General features: G+C 36.5%; 1 protein-coding gene across 4 annotated transcripts in view; it reads right to left on the reverse strand.

Moving 5' to 3' along the window:
- The window catches only part of ATG10 (autophagy related 10), a 277,769-nt gene that overhangs the window by 182,252 nt on the left and 72,568 nt on the right, over positions 1-22,949 (reverse strand). For 3 of the 4 annotated variants that reach the window (XM_007977150.3, XM_007977143.3, XM_073014637.1), the window contains exon 3: positions 11,147-11,254. The exons of the other annotated variant lie outside the window; for it this stretch is intronic. In XM_007977150.3, the coding sequence (XP_007975341.2) occupies positions 11,147-11,254 (108 nt within the window). The remainder of the gene's footprint in view (positions 1-11,146; positions 11,255-22,949) is intronic. 4 annotated transcript variants of the gene reach the window in all.

Here is a 22,949-nt window from a genome sequence, read left to right on the forward strand (position 1 = left end):
GCTTGCAGTGAGCTGAGATCCGGCCACTGCACTCCAGCCTGGGCAACAGAGCGAGACTCCGTCTCAAAAAAAAAAAAGAAAAAAAAAAAAATCCTGACAAGTCGTCAATCTCATTTAAGCTACCAAAAAAATTCAACAATCATTTTAATACCTGAAGCTTGCGGTTCATATCACGAGATTCTACATTGCTACTTCAACAATGAATTCCTTTAGGATATATAAGAAGATTGTTTTTGAGCCCTGCATAGAAAATTTTGCTAATGGGAATTCTTTTCATTCCACAAAATATTTTTAAATTAATCTTTTTAACTAAGGAATAAAATTGTAAATATACTTAATAATTTTGAAAACTCAAATTTTAGATTCTACTTAATCTTTTGTGAGATCAAGTCTTACTGTAATATGTTCTAAGTAACACATCTCCCTCCACATATGGAGTTTCTACTGGCTTCAAAAGAAAACCTCAAAGGGCAGGAAAGAGTTATAAGTAGTGGTTTCACTTTCATTTATTTTAGATTCGATTATAAAGTCAACATATCTTCCTCAGAAATTCTTCATGAAAAAAAGAGCCTCCTAAAGTTTGAAACCCCCAACAATCTATTAAATGTCTTTTTTTTAAGATAAGAAGTTTTTATATGTGTACATATATATACTTTAAGTTCTGGGATACATGTGCAGAATGCGCAGGTTTGTTACATGCCATGGTGGTTTGCTGCACCCATCAATCCCTCATCTATATTAGGTATTTCTCCTAATGCTATCCCTCCCCTAGCCTCCCATCCCCCAACAGGTCCTGGTGTGTGATGTTCCCCTCCATGTGTCCATGTGTTCTCATTGTTCAACTCCCACTTATGAGCGAGAACATTTGGTGTTTGGTTTTCTGTTTCTGTGTTAGTTTGCTGAGAATGATGGTTTCCAGCTTCAGCTGTGTCCCTGCAAAGGACATGAACTCATCCTTTTTATGGCTGCATAGTAGTCCATGGTATATATGTGCCACATTTTCTTTATCCAGTCTATCATTGATGGGCATTTGGGTTGGTTCCAAGTCTTTGCTATGAAAAGCATCCCAAATTCATTAAAAGAAATGGGAGAAATATATAATTAGGGCAATTAAAATAATGCATTAAATGGCCCTCCTCCAAAACAACTGCTTCCTAAGTTAGACCTTTACATTTGGACATAAATTGCTCCACAATGAAAGCCTGTCAGATTTTTGTACAGAAACATCAGCTCAGTAACCTCTTAAGTATACAGCTGCTACTAGAAATGATCTTACTTTTGATTTTTTAAAAAACACCCCAAAATTACAACTGTATGTAAAGAAAACTTTCTGATATAACGTATTGCTGAGTTAAAATACAATGGCTATGGCACATATCTTTACAAAGGCTTTTCTACTAGCTTTATAAATAAAAAGAGAATTAGTTACCTATGTATATTTAGTCAACTTATTTCAAAAAGTAGATTTTCTTTATGTTTTGCCAAGGAGAATATAGCACAGAGAATTTCAAAGATAGAAGTAACCTTAAGAACCCATTTAGGTTATAGACTCTCACTGAACCTAACAACTCTCTGAATTTTGCAGTGCTATTACTCAGGTACCAAGGGCTTAAAGTAGAAAGAAGATTCAGTAGAATGTGAAGCATGACCCTGCCTCTATCTAAGACTCCTGGCTTTATAGCAGAATAGTTAAACTGCATTAAGATCCCCTAAGTCACAAATTTCATTAGATGATTCAAATAGTTTCAGTACCACATCTCTATATGTTGCTTTCTGATGAGTTTCAAGAATGAGTAAACAAATACTTTTGTTATATACCAGTTAAAGAAATATAGTTTGTATAATAAATAGTATATTTAGTGCAATAATCCCCAGTTCTACTGGAATTAAAGATCCTAATCTGACATGACTGGTTTTCAGAGTATTCTATACTCTCCCCTCTCAGAGACCACACTACTATATAGCATATACTTACACTTTAAATTAAATAGAATTAAATTTTAATTTGTCTTTGAACCCTTTCATAATATCTTAAGTAAAACACAAAAGTGGGATTGGGGTCTGCTGCATTCACAGTTATTTCCTTCAAAAATCCATTTATCTGTCAGCATTAGATTCATTCATTCAATAATACTATTACACATGCTTCCATTTGCATCTATGCACCTCAAACATAACAGACAGAACTTCCTGACATTTTAACATTGCTTTAATAATTACATTCCCAAATACAGAGGTAAACATGCTTCTTAGTCATCATTTACATTTATCAATATATCTATAGTTCAGTCCAAAAATAGCAGTTGCTTTACAGACAAATCGTTAATGCTTACTGAGAACTATGGCTCACCATTTATTCCATTATAAAAAAACATAATATTCTGACATGTGAGTCTATTTTGGACATACAAAATAGAACTCATCCTAGAAGCCACCTAATAAAATCCTTAAGGCAAATGAGTGTATTTCAAGGCCTGGTTACCTCAGAAGATCATCATTCTTTGAATACGTTCCTTGGCAATTGAGATCATCTCCTGTTACTGATTCTCAGTTTTATGCTTCAGGGAATTTATGATAGGTTGCTTTTTGTTGAGGGCCTCACTTTCTATAATATTCTACCTGCCCTGGTCTAAGGAAAATACCAGTTAGTGAACTGCAAGGCCCTAAGACAAAAATCTTTTCTTCCACTAGTATATTATCACTATTTTTATGACTCTATCATTTTCATAGTTTTAACAAATGTAAACTGAAGGTGCAACCTGAGGCTCTAAAGTAATGAGGATAGTAAATGGATAAATAAAATATGCTTGGTACCCATCTCTGATACCTCTGCAAAAGGAAGAGGAACTACAGTAATCGAACTTCAAGCAGAACACAAACTTCAATAATATAAAAATTATTGACCAACTTAAAGTCAATGTGTATAGGTAGCTGAATTGTGTGAATCAAAAGACAAAATCTAGGCCATCTCTATTCTATGGAAAATGATTCAAAACTTCATAAATGAAGACATTAGAGACAAAAAAATACAAAGCAATGTTGGCTAGAACACCAGTTACATAGGAAATACTTTCAGATATTTCCCCCTTCTGAGCATTCATCAACAATTTTTACCACTCATTATTAAAAATCAGTATCTAAGTTAACTAGATACTGCTTCCTTTCACTGAGTGGATGAGTGCTGGACATGATTTAAAAAACAAAACTTATACCTTATTTCTCAACTCTAGTCTCTCTAGTCTTCATTAGTCAGTATGTTAATTCAGAATCTTTAAAAAAAACTTAAGTTTAGCAGCTATTTTGCAATAATATATCCACATAAATTTTAACCATTATTATGGTTAATTTTCATCAAAAATTGTCTAACTGAAGTATAGGGCTTGGTTCCCACTTCTATTTATAAATTATCATTTCATATATAGAAATAAGGCTTCAATAAGGACAATATGCTCCTGTTCATTAAAGTAGATGAATTATTAAATCATGTTTTCCATGACTGTTAAATGATATCTCAATTTCTCTAAGAAAAGTCTTCAGTTAAATACAAAAAAATCACAAATTGATAAAGTGATATGGTAGTATCAATACTCATTTATGAAAATAAGTGTCACATAAAATAAGATATCCCAAGCCAGCATTGATTATGTTTGCTTCTGTTGAAAATATTCATTTATATGTAGAGGATTTTTTTTTTGAGACAATGTCTTGCTCTCTTGCCCAGGCTGGAGTGCACTGGTGCAATCTCGGCTCCCTGCAGCCTCCGACTCCTGGGTTCAAGCAATTCTCCTGCCTTAGCCTCCCGAGTAGCTGGGATTACAGGCACCTGCCACCATGCCCAGCTAAGTTTTGTATTTTTTTAGTAGGGATGGTGTTTCACCATGTTGGCCAGGCTGGTCTCGAACTCACAGCCTCAAGTGATCCGCCCCCACTCAGCCTCCCAAAGTGCTGGGATTACAGGCATGAGCTGCCACACACTGCCCTACATTTAGAGGATTTTAAATAGATGCAATGTACTTCTGTTGGTCACTGGTAAAGAAAATATCTTGTTTAAAAACTGCCAGTCTCATTTTCATCTCACAAATTCAGAAATGTCACATGCAAAATCATACTATCTACTCTCAATAAACGTCTTATTTAATATGACTAACCTGTAAGAACTACTGTTTTCCAAAGTCAGAACATAACAAAAGCCAGAACATAATCACTTCCTAGCTATTGTCCTTAGGCAAGCTTAACCTTTGTGTCCTGTCTCAGTTTCGTCATATATAAAGTGAAGAGAATAGAGATATTAATATCATGAGTTGAAATGAATTAATATATGCAAATCACTTAGTTCAGTATCCATAGTTAGTCCTCCATAAACTTAGGTTGTCTTTATTATAAAATTATTATTGCTGTTATTATTATTATAACTGTGTTTTTATCCACCTTCACTAATCTTATCCATTTATGTGCCATATTAATATTAATACCTATTGTCAGAGTTTTGTGAAGATTAAATAAGATAATAAAGCAACTAGTAAGATAAACTGGTATGTAACAGAAAATCTATAATTGACCATGTTAAGTATTATTTTGGGGGAATTAAAATGTTAATACATGAAGGCATTAATGCTGACATAAATGTGTTTTGTAAGAGAATCTGTTAAAGTCATTGATAAAAAAATGTTAATCTAATATTTCATCAAATGAAAACATTGGGAGCTAGGCAAATAGCACCCTCTAACTCCACAAAATCCCTTCCCTCAAGCTCGATATCCATCCACATATCTACATATCTTTGGCATGGTTGTTCAACTATCTACAAATACAACTAATTTAGAAGAAAAATGTAAAAAAAAATTTTTAGACTTTTGATCATCATATATTTAGGATCAAAAGATGATATATTTTACCTAAACCCTGTTTTGGAATCCCAAGGACAATAGTTAAATAAGAGTTTATCACTCTTCAGTGCAGAGTTGAAGTATGTTTTGATCAGCGATGGTTGAAATGAAAAATAATGTTTTATACAACTGCTTTCAAGATTATAAAATTTATTAAATATCACAAAACTACCAATAATTTTTCATGATAGTCTAGTCTGTAAAATCAGTTAAAGCTAAGTTTGATAATTTGTACAAATTAGGATTATTCCTTGAGTTCTTCTATCATGAGCACAATCAATCCCTTGCACGAAATTTGCTTAAATATTCAATTTTTTTAACTTTTCAGTTCAGGGGGACATGTGCAGGTTTGTTACATAGGTAAACTTGTGTCATGGGAGTTTGTTGTGCAGATTATTGCATCACCCAGATATTAAGCCTATTACCCATTAGTTATTTTTCCTGATCCTCTCCCTCCTCTGACCCTCTACCCTCTGACAGGTCTCAGTTTTTAAAATGTTAGAAGTTCAGCCAGGCACGGTGGCTCAACGCCTGTAATCCTGGCACTCTGGGAGGCCGAGGTGGGCGGATCACCTGAGATCAGGAGTTCGAGACCAGCCTGGCCGACATGGTGAAATTCCGTTTCTACAAAAATACAAAAATCAGCCAGGCATGATGATGGGTGCCTGTAATCCCAGCTACTCAGTAGGCTGAGGAGGGAGAATCACTTGAACCTGGGAGGCAGAGGTTGCAGAGAGCCGAGATCATACCATTGCAGTCCAGTCTGGGCAACAGAGTGAGACTCTGTCTCGAAAAAAAAAAAAAATTGGTAGCAGTTCATTGCATTTTTGAAACAAACAGTAGATGGCTGTTCCTTATCTAATTACATTCCACTTAAATTGTCATAGTATCTTCTACTGATATCACAAATGTACTATCCATTAAGATAAAACATTAATTCTGAGGTATTTTGTTTTTGGATTTTTGTTTTTATTTTGAGACAGAGTCTTGTTCTGTTGCCCATACTAGACAGAGCGCAGTGGTGTGTTCATAGCTCACTGTAATCTCAAACACCCAGGCTTATGCAAACCATCTGTCTCAGCCTCCAGAGTAGCTAGGACTACAGGTGCATGCCACCATGCCCACCTGATTTTTCTTGTTTTTGTGGTGATGCAGTCTTGCTATACTGTCCAGACTGATCTCAAACATCTGGCCTCAAGCAATCCTCCCCTCTTGGCGTAAGGAAGTACTGGGATTACAGGTGTGAGCCATCATACCTAGCCATCTGAGGTATTTTTAAATGAAAAACTAAAAAAATTCAAATTGCCATACCTCTAATTATATTACTGACTAAATAAAAGTTACAAACAAATCTATGATGAAGAAAGAGAGAACTTAAGAGGAAAACACATCTCTGTCCAGTGTTGATCTAGGAAAGTAAGACATTACATATGTAGTTCAAATGGAATGTTTTAAATGCTCTAATTAGTCTACCATTGTTTTTTAGTGAGAGTCACTCTCAATTGTCTCTGTACCACTCTCTGAGATAACTGGTGGTGGTGGCTGAATAAGGGTTAGTTTCCAGGTTGGAGGCTACTCATTATTCCCAGCATCTAAAGGTAAGAATAGAATATGAAAAGAAAGGAAGTGTTACAGTCGCTGCTCTCTTCCTGCTCCTTCATGTTTCTCCATTCACATCCTGCTGCTTCTTGCATAATTATGAGATAACCATAAAAAGATAATTATATGTGTGACATTATTAGTATTAATAAGAGCACTGTACCCTTGTTACATCCAACCAAAACAAGAAGAAAGAAGGGCCCACAGTTTGAATGAGAACACTGAAGTTTACTCAAGGTTACATGACTAATAAGTGGTGAAGAGAACTACAAAACAATTTCTATCTCCAAGTCTAGCACTCTTTCTTCTACTTGTGCTGTTGTTATAATCTGAGCAACTTAGGCAGACTAAATTTACTATGAGTTGCCAAATATTAAAAATAAAACACTGGAGTTGACTGGAAGATGAAGGGTTTATCATCCGATTCCATTCCAGTGACAACTCAGAAACACAAACTACTAAAAACTCCCTGCAAACCTCTTTTTAAACATTGTTGATTTTTCTATGTAAATTGATGGTTGAAAAAAAATGTTATTCTAGTAGAAACTAAACTCTTTTAGAATTCAGCCTGGGCACAGTGGCTCATGCCTGTAATCTCAGCACTTTGGGAAGCTGAGGAGAAAGGATCGCTTGAGGCCAGGACTTGCAGACAAGCCTGGGCAACAGAGCAAGACCCAAATCTGTAAAAAAAATTCTTAACTTAGCTAGGCATTGTGGTGCATGCCTGTAGTCCCAGCTACTTGGGAGGCAGAGGTGAGAGGATCACTTGAGCCCAGGAATTAGATGATTCAGTAAGCTATCACTGTGCCACTGCACTCCAGCCTGGGAGACAGAGTAAGACCCTGTGTGTAAAAAAAAAAAAAATGGGGGGAGGGGGGTATGTGTGTATATGTGTATATATATGTATACACATACACCCATACTTTTTTATAATATACTATATTATATATTATATATATAATAATATGAAATAATAATCAATTCTAAGTAATTCACTAGATTATCTAATTTATATCAAAATATAGAGGTATCTGATTTCTTAAGTGAGCTAGTTCTATGGGTAATTAAACCTGAAGGTTTAGTCAAATAATAGATATTCACTGAGTCACCTTACTTCCATGGGGTTTACAATCTAAGGAAGCAATCTGGCTTTTAAAACAATAAGCATGAATCTGAGGAGTACTAAGAAGGAGAGATAAAGAACACATACTTTTGAAGCAAATTCCTGAAAAGAAAGAACAAGAATAAATGTAAATGAAAAGAAAAAAAAATATTCTAAGAAAATCTTATGTGTTTGGAAGGGGGGAAATTATTTCTAGGCCTTATGTGAGTATTACATGTTTGTATATGTATATGTAATCTTTCAAATACTGTTTCTGCTACAGAGAGGTAGGGAAGCTGGGAGATACACAAAGATGGGGTACTAGGCCGTCTTGTTCTTTTTTTGTTTTTTTTTTTTTTTTTGAGATGGAGTCTTGCTCTGTTGCCCCGGCTGGAGGACAGTGGCACGATCTCGGCTCACAGCAAGCTCCGCCTCCCGGGTTCATGCCATTCTCCTACCTCAACCTCCAGAGTAGCTGGGACTACAGGCGCCCGCCACCACACCCGGCTAATTTTTTGTATTTTTAGTAGAGATGGGGTTTCACCATGTTGGCCAGGATAGTCTCGATCTTCTGACCTCGTGATCCGCCCACCTCGGCCTCCCAAAGTGCTGGGATTACAGGCGTGAGCCACCGTGCCCAGCCTGGGCTGTCTTGTTCTAAACTTTAAAATCTTCTGCTCTTATCTGGGAAAAAAAGAGAGGGATGCCTACCAGAGCTACAGTAGTAATGGAAACTTACAAGGATGGATGGTGACTCCAAATGAAATCACTGGATCAAGCAAAAATAACCCTAGGGATTTCAAGAGAGTGAAAGAAAAGAGTTACAGGTTTAACTCTTTGAAGAGATAAATTTTAAAAAGAATCATAATTTAAAATTGTAGTAGTCGATGGATAGTTTGAAGAATGTTAACCATACTTGGATTCTACTGTTTATACCACATAATCTACCTTTTTTTTTTTTTTTTGAGACGGAGTTTCGCTCTGTCACCCAGGCTGGAGTGCAATGGCCGGATCTCAGCTCACTGCAAGCTCCGCCTCCCAGGTTTACGCCATTCTCCTGCCTCAGCCTCCCGAGTAGCTGGGACTACAGGCGCCCACCACCACGCCCGGCTAGTTTTTTGTATTTTTTTTTTTAGTAGAAGCAGGGTTTCACCGTGTTAGCCAGGATGGTCTCGATCTCCTGACCTCGTGATCCGCCCGTCTCGGCCTCCCAAAGTGCTGGGATTACAGGCTTGAGCCACCGCGCCCGGCCTAATCTACCTTTTTTTAACTTAACATGAACTTTTTTTTTTTCCCCCAAGACAAGGTCTCACTCTGTCACCCACCAATGATGCAATCTCAGCTCACTGCAACCTCCACCTCCCAGGCTCAGTTCTCCTGTCTCAGCCTCCCGAGTAGCTAGGACCATAGGCGCATGCCCCCACACCTGGCTAAATTTTGTATTTTTAGTAGAGATGGGGTTTCACTGTGTTGACCAGGCTGGTCTTTAACTCCTAAGCTCAGGTGATCCGCCTGCCTCGGCCTCTCAAAGTACTAGTATTACAGGCGTTGAGCCACTGTGCCCGGCCTACATGAACATTTAATCTGTGTAATTAAACAGTCACCGAGAATATCATTTTTAATGCCTGCATCCATCTAGAGATGTGCCATAATTAACCAATCCATTACTACTGTATATTTCCATTATTTTCATTTTTCCTATTATAAATAAGAGTGAAATGAATATACTTGCAGGTAAATCTTTGTGTACTCAAATATTTTATGAGTACTTGTATGCAATTTACTTTGATTAAAATTATTGCATCAAAAAATAAGATGTATAAATAGAGGGATCAACATAAAATAAAGCAAGCACAGCAAAATGTTAATGGTAGACTTTAGGTGATTTAAGTATATAGATATTCACTGCAAAATTCCTTCAACTTTTCCATATGTTTCAAATTTATTGGAAAATGTTAGAAATGAAAAATGTTGAAAAAAATTACATTTTATGAGGCTAAATTCCTAGAATTGGACTAGATTATTCATAGTATGTGCACATCTTTAAACTTTGTGAAGTTAAAACATCAACCAGAAAGTGTCAGTTCCCTCACACTGTCAACACCACTTTTTAGTGCTTTTCAAATCTCTGCCAACTTGTTAGGCAAAAACTAGTAATTCATTTTTTAAATCATCATTTCTATGTTAATTTTTAAAACTTTTTTTAAGTTAATATATAATGAATTGAAAAGCTTCCTAATATGCTTGGCTTCAAATTTGATGTTGGTTATTGGAACCATGAAGCAGTAATCAAGATTCAAGCACCCATCTGGGGGCACTTAGCTTATTACCAAGCACAATACTCTCAAGAATAACTTGCAAACCAAATTATAAATAGATGAAAGTTACTTGCAGGCCAGCATCATATACAGGCAAGGGGGCTGATGTCTGATTGGCAAATGGGCCTGATTTAACATGTTCTGGGAAACAGTTCTTCCTGCACACAAAAAAAGTCACCTCTTTCATTTTCCCAGGATGCTCAGAATTCAAACACTAGTGATTTCTTCTTTTGTGTTGAAATAGTTAGGTCCTCACCAATCCTCTTTGAAAAGTCAAGTATTCTATTTCAGTATGAGTGCCATATAATTGTGGTGCTTCCATAGGATGGAATGGAATGGAGTCACTATAGAGAACTATGGAAATCTGCATGTACTGACATGGAAAGATGTCCATGATATACTTGTTCATTGAAAAAAAAAAAAAAAACAAGTATGTATATGTGTGTATATGATAGAAATATGTGAAAGGATACTTACTAAAATGTTACCAGTGGTAAACTACTGAAGGACATATGGGACATTTTTAAATCCTTTTTATATATTTCTCTATTATTTATTTTTACAATGGGTATATACAATTTTTTTCACAAGAAATACAATAAGGTTGTTTGCATTTCAATAAAAAGAAAATTGAAAATATCTCAGAAAACCACTCAGTCATTAGTACCATAATAAAATTTGGTTTAGCAAGATTTTCAAGTCAAGGTTAAAGTCTCCTAAGGAATAAGATCGAGATTCAACATATTTTCAAGGGAAAAGGGAATAAAGGCAGAGCAGGCAAAAAGGTCTCCAATCAAGTATTAAGCAGCCTGGGGCTAGGGCTATATTATCTTCAGGGAATTTTACTTGGAAAAAATAAATAAATAGACAACAGAGGCATCTGTGGTATTCAGGTCCAAGAAAAACCAAAAGTATGACGGCTCACTACAATCTGGAGTCAGAGTGGATCTTCTATAACTTTACCACAATTCTTGCTTTCAGTATTACATAGGAAAATACCTCCTTCTCCTGCTACAACAGGCCCAGGATCCAATGGCAATTGGATATCTCTCCAATGGGAAGAAGTTTAAAGTTTTTAAAATATTTACTTAACAGAATTAAACTATTTTATTTCAATATGAGTGCGATATAATTGTGGTGCTTCCATAGGATGGAATGCAATGGATTCATTAAAGCATACATTTTTAAATGTATACTTTATGGAGACTGAAAAGAAGAGCGTGACACATTAAACTACTCACCTCCATGGGAGGACATGTCTGTCCATGGGTAGATGCTCCTGGATGTGACATCACAGACCCACTCTTAATTTGAAAGTGTATTTTGCACATGTAGCCATCAGAACAGTCCTGTGTTTCACCACCAAAAAATATATAAGAAAAAGTCAATTATTTTAAGAATTCATCATTTTAACAACCACTTCCCATAAGTTCCAAACTGATCAGTGAAAAACTAAATGTACTAAATGAGATGAGACTATATGGATAAAGAGACTAGTCCAACACCCTGCACATAGTAAGTACTCAATAAATGCAAGTTTTATTCTCCTACCTTTCTTATTAATGATGTTTCCCCCTCCTAAATTAAATCTTTCCCTTTTTTCCTCACTAGTCCATAGCACCAAGATCACAGAACAAAAATTAAGCTTATAGAAATAGCTTGTCACATAATTAATATTGATTTTCATGGCCTACCCATAGAGAACAATTTCAGGACTTGCAATAGATCTCAAAGCTGCAAGACAGCTTCCATTTCAATTTCTTTCTCATGGCAAGATCTCTATGAAAATGTCCCAGAAAGGTAATTATGCATCTCAGCAACTGCCTGAGCACCTCCAGGAACTTGGGCTTGTTACTCCCTTACACAGCGGCCATTTCCATTTTAGTGCATTGTACATTAAGAAAGTTTTGTCCTGTATTTCACATCCTTTAACTTTAACTTACTTAGTTCTGCCCTCTGAAGTCTAATCCCTTTTCCACACAGTTGTTCTTCCAAGAGCTGAAGAAATGACCACCATATGCAAATACTCCTTACAAGATATGGCTTCTGAGCCCTTTACCAGTATTTGTCTCCTGCTTCTTGTACTTGCTCTTAAATACACTAATGAATGATGTTCATCTAATTGTGGCCAGTTCCATTTTTTTAAGGTAACACTTGTTTGAATTCAATAAAGTCATGTGTAAGAATATAATACCTCCCCAAGCACATACATACATGCCAATAAATATTAATTCCCCACCAAATTGTCACACCAACATTTACATTTTAATAGAATTAAAATAACAATAAGGACTAAGGGGTTAATCTTCCTATAAGAAGAGGGAAATTTGGATGCAGTGACACAGAACAATATAGTATACAACATACAATATAGTAACTCTATTTTTTGAGACACTTGACAGCACCTTAAGAATGCCTCCCAGTAAGTTGTGCTGACAAACTGCCAACTCTCACTCATGGGGCTGCACTGGCTAGTTGTTGTCAGTACCAGTTTTGATTGGTTGGATCCAACTCATTCTGATTGGTTGATGCCTCTGTCACAGGTTGTTAAATATTTTTAATATCATTCCCGCCTGGAAAGTAGGCCATCAGATATCCAATACTGTCATTTTTAATTATTTCATTAAGGATATCCATTTTGTAGATGGAATTACTGTTTTAAATTCCAGCTCTACACTATCTTACCACAAAGCAGATCCTGTAATGGTCTTCCACCATTGAAATCTTTGTATTTAGAAAAATGTAAATTTAACATTGGCTTAAACTGAGAAAGATATATGTAGTGACTGTTGTCATTGCCACTTTCACATCAAACATCAATTCTTCCTTCTTTTGGACCAGTACTAATTGCTCCTCTAAGGAACCATTTCCTGATTGAGAAGGGAATGGTTCCTTAGAGGAGCATTGGCTACTGTTCCACTAATTACAGCTCCAGGGATAGACGCAGGTCTCCAATCTTGCCAATCAGTACTGCTGGCCCCAGAGACTCTGGAGACAAATGATCTACAATCACAGCCAATGGGATGAAATTCGGGATTTGGTTTGGGGGGTTTGGGAAAGATGGCTATTCTCTTTTCCACTAGGTTTGAGCCAGACAGACCACAAAAAAAGAAAAAGAAAAAAAAAAAAAAACTAGCAGGCATCATGTAATTCCTCCGCAACTCAGAGGAAAGCAAGACCATGAGATGCAGAGAAACCAGATTCTGACTACATTATTTATACCAACCATATCTGAAACTAGTTCTACCTCAGATTTTTCAATTACATGGCCCCAAAACGTCCCTTCTTTGCTTCACCCAATGGGTTGGGTTTTCTGTCACTTGCAACCAAAATAATTTTGCTATTTAGTAACATAAATTGTATTTAACAGCTTAAAAATACAAGATTTCTATTGTATTGTCAATCTCACTGTGATAGATAATCAATAGTTGATTATATAAAAGATTTCCCATATACAGTTATGCATCACTTAACAGCAGGAATACCTTCTGAGAAACATCATTGGGCTATTTTATCATTGTACAAACATCAGAGACTGTGCTTACACAAACCCAAATGGTATGGCCTCCTACATAGGTAGGCTATATGACATAGTTGCTTGCTCCTAGGCTGCAAACCTGTACAGCATGTTACTGTATTAATTGCAGGCAATTGTAACAAAATGGTAAGTATTTCTGTATCTAAGCATATCTAAACAAAGAAAATGTACAGCAAAAATACAGTATTATAATCTTATGGGAACATTGTACATGTGCTCTGCCCTTGACCAAAATGTCACTATGCAGCATGACTATACAGTAAAACTATAATAGCAAGTGTTTGTGAGAAAAATTACTCAAAGTCTGCAGTTTCAAAATGATCTAGCCACAGAGATAAAAACCAAAACTCTCAGGATATTCAGAGAACACAGAGCTGTACTGTGTGTACTAAATATAATTCATTAAATGAGGGTAACTGCTCTATTTTTTATTTTTCTATACCTGAGCCCTGATCACACAACCTCCTCTTAAGGGAACATAAAATTTAGTAAAATTCTAATTAGAATGCAAAATACATCTCCTTTGACATTAAAAGAGGTGAGTCAAAAATTCTTGTGCACCTATGTTATAAAATCTAAATAAATTATCTGGTCTCTTTCCCAATGAGTTAAGATAAAGAGATATGTCACTTTCAATATTGCTTATAATTTGAGGAATTTACTTACATTTTAGGTAATTTCTAAAACCATTTTTTATTATCGATAGGGAGGTACACTGGGTTTTTTGCTCTATATTTGGTAGTGGTGATTTTTTTTTCAGTATCAATCTTTTCAGTCAAGATTAGCCTTGAAAAATTAAATATAGAGTTTTTTGGATTTTGATTTCCCTTTAAACACTTCCACAGAACTAGGTCTTTCTCCTACTTTATTTTAATTTAAGGCAGAAAAATATGTTTTGTTCTTCACTGTTGAAGGATGCTTTTTTAGAGACAAGGAAACTCAAAAGCATGAGGACCACCACTCTGTGTCAGCCCTGCAGTCATCTAGCCCAGTAAACAATGTTAACTCAAATTTCCCCTTGGCAATGAAGTTTTCCTGACCATTTCACTTAACACTCCTCTCTAGTTTCCCTGCATTCTTTTTGTACTTATCATAGCTTACACTTGAACGTTTAACTCTTCTTTAATTTTTTTAACATTTGTTAGTTTTATTTCTCCCACTAGATCATAAGCTCAGGGCCTAGGCCTCCATTCTCTAAAGGATGACAGGGTCTTTATAGGATCCAGATTCCATTCCACATAAAAACCTGATCCAGATAGTCTGAAAACATCCTGGACAAGCATGAGAGGATTTAAGAACAAAGGGAACCTTCAAGTTTATTCAATTCAAACCTCTCATTTTAGAGATAAGAGGGTGAAGGACTAAAGCACTTCTAAGAAACTTATCTTACACTAATTAGTTGGAGGCAGAGCAGGAAGTGGAAAGCGGATCTCTTGACCTGAGTATTCTTTCTAGTACACTAAGCAAATTCTGCAAGAGAGCAGGACCATGGCTTATTGACTCTCGTGGACTGGTGTGGGCCAGTGCTTTGCACTTTAAATAACAAACTCAAGCCACTCAAGTGTGGTCTGGGGACCAGTCACAGCATGATCTGCGAGCTTATTAAGACAGACATGCAGAATTTCAAGCCCCACCCCAGACCTCCTGATTCAGCATTTAAAACATAATCTCTAAAAAGAGCCCGCATTGCCAAGACAATCCTAAGCCAAAAGAACAAAGCTGGAGGCATCACGCTACCTGACTTCAAACTATACTACAAGGCTACAGTAACCAAAACAGCATGGTACTGGTACCAAAACAGAGATATAGACCAATGGAATGGAACAGAGTTCTCAAAATAATATCACACATCTACAACCATCTGATCTTTGACAAACCTGACAAAAACAAGAAATGGAGAAAGAATTTCTCATTTAATAAACAGTGCTGGGAAAACTGGCTAGTCATAAGTAGAAAGCTGAAACTGGATCCCTTCCTTATACCTTACACAAAAATTAATTCAAGATGGATTAGAGACTTAAATGTCAGACCTAAAGCCATAAAACCCTAGAAGAAAACCTAGGCAATACCATTCAGGCCATAGGCATGGGCAAGGACTTCATGTCTAAAACACCAAAAGCAATGGCAACAAAAGCCAAAATTGACAAATGGGATCTAATTAAACTAAAGACCTTCTGCACAGCAAAAGAAACTACCATCAGAGTGAACAGGCAACCTACAGAATGGGAGAAAATTTTTGCAATCTACTCATCTGACAAAGGGCTAATATCCAGAACCTACAAAGAACTCAAACAAATTTACAAGAAAAAAACAAACCACCCCATCAAAAAGTGGGCAAAGGATATGAACAGACACTTCGCAAAAGAAGATATTTATGCAGCCAACAGACACATGAAAAAATGCTCATCATCACTAGCCATCAGAGAAATGCAAATCAAAACCTCAATGAGATACCGTCTCACACCAGTTAGAATGGCGATCATTAAAAAGTCAGTAAACAACAGGTGCTGGAGAGGATGTGGAGAAATAGGAACACTTTTACACTGTTGGTGGGACTGTAAACTAGTTCAACCATTGTGGAAGACAGTGTGGCAATTCCTCAAGGATCTAGAACTAGAAATACCATTTGACCCAGCTATCCCATTACTGGGGATATACCCAAAGGATTATAAAGCATGCTGCTATAAAGACACATGCACACGTATGTTTATTAAGGCACTATTCACAATAGCAAAGACTTGGAACCAACCCAAATGTCCATCAATGACAGACTGGATTAAGAAAATGTGGCACATATACATCATGGAATACTATGCAGCCATAAAAAAGGATGAGTTCATGTCCCTTGTAGGGACATGGATGCAGCTGGAAACCATCATTCTCAGCAAACTATCACAAGAACAGAAAACCAAACACCACATGTTCTCACTCATAGGTGGGAACTGAACAATGAGAACACTTGGACAAAGGAAGGGGAATATCACACACCGGGGCCTGTTGTGGGGTGGGTGGAGCAGGGTGGGATAGCATTAGGAGATATACGTAATATAAATGACAAGTTAATGGGTGCAGCACACCAACAATGCACATGTATACATATGTAACAAACCTGCACATTGTGCACATGTACCCTAGAACATAAAGTATAATTAAAAAAAAAAAAACAGCCTGCCAAATTCTAATCAAACTGGAAAAAAAAAAAAAAAAACATAATCCGTAGGTGATTTGTATGCACATTTTGGAAGCAGTGAGGCATGTACTGCAATCCCTGACTCAGAGAGACAGCAAAATGACTGCATGAACAATGGTCTCAATCCGAGCTGCACATTAGAACCACCTGTGGAGTTTTCAAAATGTTGTTGCTGGTGTCTCACCTCAGATCAATTAAGTCAGAATCTACCTAGCAGATTCCAGCACAGTAGCCAGAGTTGAGAACCACTGCACTCAATTCCTTGGAGCCCCTCTTTTGTACTCAATAAACAGAGTCAATGAGGTAATCTGCAGCTACCTCAGGAGAGAAGTCCACAAGCAACTCAAGTCCTTCATGAACACCATAGCTCACCTGGAGTTCTCCAAATGCTAAAATCACCTCTGTTCATGCTCTCTTCTTGGAGCTTTGACCATGCTGAGACTGCCTTTGAAGTGGTCTTTACTACTGCCCCAAAAACTATTTCTGGTAACTTGGCCAGTCTTGACCCACCCTGTGAAATTGCCAGTAGTCTTGTAACTTAAAATTGTTCCATGTCCAGCTACACTTCAGCTATTAGGACTCCTTGCTGTCCATTCACTACAAAGCATGATGCTTCACTCTGTCACTGCAGAAGATAAATTAAAAAGAAATTTCCAGCTGTTATAACCCAGACAACACTAACTATAAAGAGAATACTTCCTCACAGCCAAAACTCTTCCAGTTATCTAAATAGAATGCCCTTCACCTAAGACCAAAATAAGAAATATTTAAATGAGAAAAAAAAAAAAACCTAAATGTGCTAGATGAAAATACAGGAGAACACATTTTTTAAAAATATGATAAAAACCCAGAAGCCATAAAAGACTGGTAAATTCTACTGCATGCAAATAAACTCAACACCATAAAGTCAAAAGACATATCAAAATGTGAAAAAGGATTTGTAGCTCATATCATAGAAAATAACTAATTTTTTCAATATAAAATAGCTTTAATTTCCTCAAAATATAAATAGTTCCACCAAATCAACAGGAAGGAGTCCAAAAGCCCAATAGGAAAATGAGCAAAGGATATACAGATAGTTTACTGAAGAGGAAATACACATAGATAAAAATATGTTCAATGGTAGCCATAAGAAAAATGCAAATTAAAAACTGTGATAACATTTTTTACCTATCAGATTGGCAAAGATCAAAAAGTATGAAAGGGATTATATAGACAAAGACATGGATAAAACAAGCAGGCACTCTCATACATTGCTGGGGCAGGGGAGTTTAAATTAGCATAAGATCCCTGAACAGCAGGTTGGCAAAAACTATCAAAATTTAAAATGCACACAACTTGGACCCAGAAATGTTACTTCCAAGAATTTACCTTATAGATATAGTCACATATGTAGTAAATAAAATTCATACAATTGACTATTAACATATTATTTTAATAGTATAAGGTTGGAAACAACCTAAATTTTCATCAGTGACATTATTTTATATCCAAATAATGGGATAGTATGTAACCACAAAAAATAATGAATGACTTCTGTAAATGTTAAGTAATGACCAAGACAGACCATTAAGTTATTTTTTAAAGTGCAGAACAATATGAATGTATGTATGCTACCATATGCTTAAATGTAAGTGTAAGCATATGGTACATGCTGTGTGTAAACTGAATGTATCTGGAAAGACACTCAAGACCATGGTATCGGTGGCAAACTCTAAAGGTTTGAGTAAGAAAAGTGGAAGGGTTAGAAAGGACACTTAACTTTTTAATGTAAAACCCCTTTTGCGCCTATAAATACATGAATACACGGCACTTCATTTTAAACAAATAATTAATTGCCCTTTGCACATATGCCTCCAGCCCACCACAATGCCAGAGTAGATTCCAATCTTGCACTTTTAAGGAGAAAATGTCCTATGGGTCTTATAGAATCCAAGAGAGACAAGCAAGTTTTCTAGTGTAGTGCCGATTGCATTTTGGATGGAGATCTAAAGATTTCCTGATAGAACACGTTTGGGTGTGTTTTAGTACAAGCTGTCATAGGGCTATGCCACCCAGCAAGCTACGTTATGCCTGCTGGAATCCAGCTAACAAAATAATTATAGGGCTTCTGTTGCTGAGTTTAACAAGATCTTCTCTAGACACATCTAAAAGAAAATCGGTGGTTATCTAAGGGTCTCAGCTCTACTTCAGAATACGGCATTTCATACACGACTTCAACTCAAGTTCACTGCCCGGAATGATCAACTGCAGGAAGGGCTTGACAAGTCCATTAAGGAGGAAGACAACTGAAGTTTCTAGGTCAATGCCAGCACTCATCAAACAAGGCCTTCAAGGTTAGTGGAGCCCTAAGGAATAGGTCAAACCTAGGCCACAGATCTCAAGTGACTGTTCTTTGCTGCTGTAGAAGATCAAACCAATACTATCAGTAGCTGCTCAAAACTTATTAACCTTGGGGTAAAAAGAAGAAAGTAAAAACTACTGCTAAGTAGCAAAGTTTACACTAGATAGGTCGGACATTAAACCAATATCCATCCATTTGTTAAAGGCAAAGGTAAGTAATGCAGGCAAGGAACTGTTATGGATGTAGAAGATCCTCCAGAACACAATGCTGAATGTGTTAATACGACTCCTCCCCACACCTCAAACATCCACCCAACCCCAGTAACACTGACTTCAGTTTCTCATAGTGTTACACCTTCAGATGCATGAGAGGATCCTGGCTAGGGTGAACTCTGATGCCTCTGGTTATGTTACATACAAAGGTAAGTTTGTACAAAGAGTGACCAGCTGTAGTCAAAGTGATTCATCAGTAACTGCTAGCCTCCGGCTCATTTAGACAAAAACTCAAGAATGAAAGAAAATAAGGAGATAATACATTCGATCTTTGATAAAGAAATTTGCACATCTTTAATTTTCCCTTGGTCCTGTAGTATTTTGGGATTTATTAAACATGACACCATCATTAATTAAATAGTCCATCTATACCTCAGAACTTCCTGGGGGAAAGGGCTGGAGATACATCTCAGATACTAAATTCCACTTAAGGAAGCTGAGCCTATCCTTCTGGGAAAGAATTAAGCCTTCTGGATGTGTTCAGCCCAATAGAGGCTAGTACCCCCTGATTCACTGTCTCCATGGTATAATCCACAATTATTACTTTCACTTGTGTGACCTAATTTGTGAATCCCTACTGAACACATTTGTTAACTAGCTGGGAATTAAACCACAGAAAAACACTGTGACACTTGATCCTCTATTGGTGGTTTTCTGACTGTGCACAGTTTAAAAGAGCTTTTTTAGTGTGGTCATGGTATGAAACTAAAAGAGAGTTCGTAGAATTGTTTTTTTTAAGACATAGGGTCTTACTCTGTCACCCAGGCTAGAGAGCAGCGGCATGATTACAGCTCACTGTAGCTTCCAACTCCTGGGCCCCGGACATCTTCCTGCCTCAGTCTCTTAAGTAGGTAGGACTATAGGCACATGCTGCCACATCTGGCTGATTTTTTCTTTTTTCTTTTTTCTTTTTTTTTTTGTAGAGATGGGGTCTTGCTATGTTACCTAGGCTGGTCTCAAACTCCTGGCCTCAAACAATCCTCCTGCCTCAACTTCCCAAAGTGCTGGGATTACAGGTGTAAGCCACCACACCCAGCCAAGAATTTGTAGGATTCTGACTTGAAATAGTCTCTATCAATCAGCAGTGTAACAGAGGATTATACCACCTTCAAAGGATTGTATCATCTATTATAGTATAGAGAATTATACCCCCTATTACACTACTTGTTTCTGCAATGAATCCTGTTTGTATAAACAGACTCATTATATACTTTTATTAGGTTTAAATTTATAATCAACCTATAAACAAAGCACAGAGGACTAAATTATAGTTACTGAATAGAATCTAAATATTATAAATCTTGATGATGTAAAAATAATAATATAATCAAAAATCAGAAAGAAGAATAGGAAGGAATGTGGGAGGCAGAAGTAATACACAAAATTCTTCTATTATAGCAGGAATCAATAGTTATTGTCCAAAGATGAGAAATCAGGAAGGAGAAATATATTACTTAAAGTTACAGGGGTAACTATGAGAATAACTGAAGGATTATTCATAATCAATAGGGGTTCCATTAAACAAATTAAAATCATCCATACAATGGAATACTACATAGCTATTATAAATAATAAGGTAATTCTGTATATGCTCACAAAGAAAGATGTCAATGATATGTTAGGTGGAAAAAGTAAGTTACAGAACAACGATGCCATTTATATAAACACATATAAATATGTATAAATATATTTATATGTACACAGAAAACAAACTACAGAATTGGGTCAGAGGAGAAGGAGGGAAAGATTTTTCATCTTTACGTATCTATGTATTATTAAACATTTTTAAATGAAATCATGTGTTATTTTTTCTTGTAGAAATAAAATAAAGACCCAATCCACGAAAGAAAAAGTAACAGTGCACTAGGGAGACAGATCTAAACCAGGAGTAAGAAAACTTCATTAAAACTTTCCATTCACTCTGTGATAAATATGATTCTAAGAACCATGAAGTGTTAAACTAATTTTTCTTTTTATTGTCTTTCCTTTTTGAACTCACTCTGTAGTTACTAACCCAAAATGGGGCCCATACTTCTTTCTTAGGTTACTACCTAATTACAGCACACTTTCACTGGTTTTTCAAGTAAGCATTTTTTGATGCCACTTAGGGCTTTCCATTTTCAATGCCATTCAATAATGCCACAACTGTGCTCACTTGTATAAGAAGTTACTTTTCTTACAATATTCCTACTCCCTTTTCCTGGAAGCTCTCAAACCTACTAAGTCCCCCTTCTTTTCACCTCCAGCACCTTCCTGACTTCCTAGATGAGTAGTATAACACAGCTTCACCATCCCTGTAATGCAGGTCAGAGCACAGCAAGGACAGAGGCCCCGAGGAATAAGTGGCAGAAAAAATCAGCCACTTGTCAGGCTAGAAAAGAAGGTTACAGGGGGGAATTTGGTGACTTGATGTGGGGAGAAGCACACATGCATATGTGTTTACATATTCTTCCACAGCCTGTTTATCAAACACAAGTTTTTAAAGAATGATTACAGTTTAAATGATGCTAAGTCTCTTCCCCTTCTTAGAGCCAAAGCATCAAAAGTAAGTTTAAATATACTAGTTCCGTTTTCCTTATTAATTACTTTAACAGATATCTCCACAATGTTAGGTTTCACTGTTAAGCATTTTCCTTTCCCTTTTTCATTTTTTAATAATAGTTTGTTGTCGAGTTTTCCAACTTGCCCATTTTGAGTTTTCAATTTTCAGTTCATAGACATGAGACCATCATATGTGCCCTCATACTTTTTATTAAACAATTTGGTTTTGGCTCTCAGAATGTTCCTGCTTATTTGTGCCAGGGGAATGGCCAACGGATATTATAACTGATTGGAGGGGACATGGGGGGCCTGCTGTCGAAAGCTATTTTTTTCTCTCTTTGTTCCTGCTTCCAATTTAAGTTTGGAGACATTTTGCTATATTATGTTTGTTTGTTCACTGAATTGTTCTTAAAGGCTTAGTTTTGCTTTTCCAATATTGTAGATAAAATTTAAAAAAAAAAGTACAGATGACCTAAATAATGGCCTTCTTCATCTTGATTTCTGGATTTAAAGTTACTCCCAATCTTATTCCTTTCATAAATTATTGTTTTTTAAACCATTGGCTGTTTTATGAAAATTACTCCAGAGAATTAAGAGATTAAAGTAATTTTATACTTTATTAAATGGAAAGAAATTTGATAGTACTGATGGTAGAAAAATTAACAGGGTAGCAAGCTGTCACTCTGATTTCAAAGCACTACCCTTGCAAAGCAGTACAAATAATTTATTAACTTTCCCAGTTTTTAGTGAAATGAAAGATGCCTGAGCTTAAGCAGTTTAACTCCTCAGAAAAGGATCCTGCTACAGGGTCAAGAGAAAAACAGGGGAAGTGAGAAAGGCCTCCCTGGGATGGGCTATACAAAGTACCACAAAGTGGTGGCTTAAAACAACAAACGTTTGCTTTCTCACAGCTCTGGAGGCTAGAAATTGGAAATCAAGGAGTTGGCAGGGCCATGCTCTCTCTTTAGGCTGTTGCCTTTTCCTAGATTCTGGTTGCTGCCAACTTGGAAACATATTACTCCAGTCTCTGCTTCTGTCTTTACACAGCCTTCTACCCTGTGTGTCTGGGTCTCTGTGGCCAAATTTCCCTCTTCTTATAAGGATACCAGTCGTATTGGATTTAGGACTCACCCTAATCCAGTATGACTTCATCTTAATT

Source organism: Chlorocebus sabaeus, chromosome 4 (genome assembly GCF_047675955.1).
Source record: "Chlorocebus sabaeus isolate Y175 chromosome 4, mChlSab1.0.hap1, whole genome shotgun sequence".
NCBI classification, from domain to species: domain Eukaryota; kingdom Metazoa; phylum Chordata; class Mammalia; order Primates; family Cercopithecidae; genus Chlorocebus; species Chlorocebus sabaeus.